The 1,411-nt window shown below is 42.2% G+C and overlaps 1 protein-coding gene across 1 annotated transcript; it reads left to right on the top strand.

The window, feature by feature from the left end:
• Nucleotides 1-340: 340 nt before the first annotated feature.
• Nucleotides 341-1,304, top strand: LOC103584535 (zinc finger and BTB domain-containing protein 40-like; the record flags this gene model as incomplete). The annotated part of the gene is made up of 2 exons (XM_008565499.1): nt 341-509; nt 837-1,304. Coding segments are annotated over 2 exons (637 nt in total), but the record flags the coding sequence as incomplete, so codon positions are not given.
• Between the last annotated feature and the right edge of the window lie 107 nt (nt 1,305-1,411).

Genomic DNA, 1,411 nt, shown 5'->3' with positions numbered 1-1,411 from the left:
CTATAGCTTTCCAAGCTTTTAATATTAAGATGTAAAAAAGTTCTTTGGTGATTCCTGGTTTTTGAGAAGATATTTCTTATAGAAAATGCTTACTGCTTCCCTGCTTGTACTTTCTTTGTATTTGCATATTTATCTTGTTATGTGCTTCCTTTTCTTGTTTTGTTAATTTTCCTGTTCTTTGGAAAACAGGGCTCTCCATTACCTTTATCACGAGAAGTAGAAGCTGCTTATAGATGGAGCAATGACTTCCTAGAATTAGCTTCTTTTTTTGAAAGGTGCAAACCATGGAGAAAATCTTCTACTATTAACCCCACACCTTTGTCTCACGGTATTCATTTAGATTCTGAACATTTCCTCTGAGACAGCCAGCCCTGAAGCTTCTCTGAGAGCAGTGCTGAGCAGAGCCATGGAAAAATCAGTCTCAGCCATTGAAATATGTCACCTCCTGTGCAGTGTCCACAGATCGTTTCCAGGCCTGCAGCCTGTCATGCAGGAGTTAGCATACATTGGTAAGAAGCAGGGTGGGATGAGGGATCCTGTCAGGCCCCAGGTTGTTTCTTTATGGAAGAAAAGAGGCAGCAGTTCATATAAGAGTTCATTGTTACCTTAAGTTATTTATTCATTGTATATACTCTCAATACCTGAAAAAGTCATGGGGCATAAATATAAGATGTGCTGTTTGTGTTTATTGGAAAGTAAAGGTATCAGTGATGTTACTTCACAGTTTTTTTTGAGGATTCCAAGTAGTCTCCCTACCTCTCTAAGAAGTATGTTTGAAAAATTATAAAGCAAAGTAGAAACAATTCCCAGAGCCATGAGATTTCTCTCCTATGCAGGTTTCCTTACTAAGGAAAATGGAGAGAAGGAAACGTGGAAGTTTAATAATGAATTTCACCTTAAAGCCAATGGCAAAGAAGATGAAAACGCAGCTGAGCCAGCCAAAGAAGCCTGCCAGTCTGGGGAACAAAACAAGGAAGGAGAGACTGGTTCCTTGCCAGAACACCAAGAGAAAGACACTTCTGCCTCCCCAGACTCTGCCAAGAAGAGCTTCGTCTGTAAAGCCTGCGACAAAAGCTTTCATTTCTACTGCCGCCTAAAGGTGCACATGAAGCGCTGCCGGGTGGCCAAGAGCAAAGAAGTGCAGTGTAATGAATGCAGTGAGACCAAGGAGTCTAAGAAAGAACTGGAGAAGCATCAGCTGGAGGCCCATGGTGCAAGTGGAGAGCCTGACGTCCCCAAGAAGAAGAAGAAGAGGCTTCCTGTGACATGCGACCTCTGTGGAAGAGAATTTGCCCATGCCTCAGGTATATTTGATAAGGTGAAGTAAAGGAGGATAATAATTCTGTTATTGTAGTTTGGATTCCAGGCCTTGCCCCTAGTTGTGTGTAATGAGGGGTACGTTTGGGCCTAG

The sequence above is a fragment of the Galeopterus variegatus genome, unplaced genomic scaffold (genome assembly GCF_000696425.1).
Source record: "Galeopterus variegatus unplaced genomic scaffold, G_variegatus-3.0.2 Scaffold63290, whole genome shotgun sequence".
Lineage (NCBI taxonomy): Eukaryota > Metazoa > Chordata > Mammalia > Dermoptera > Cynocephalidae > Galeopterus > Galeopterus variegatus.
This window is presented reverse-complemented; position numbering and strand designations above follow the sequence as displayed.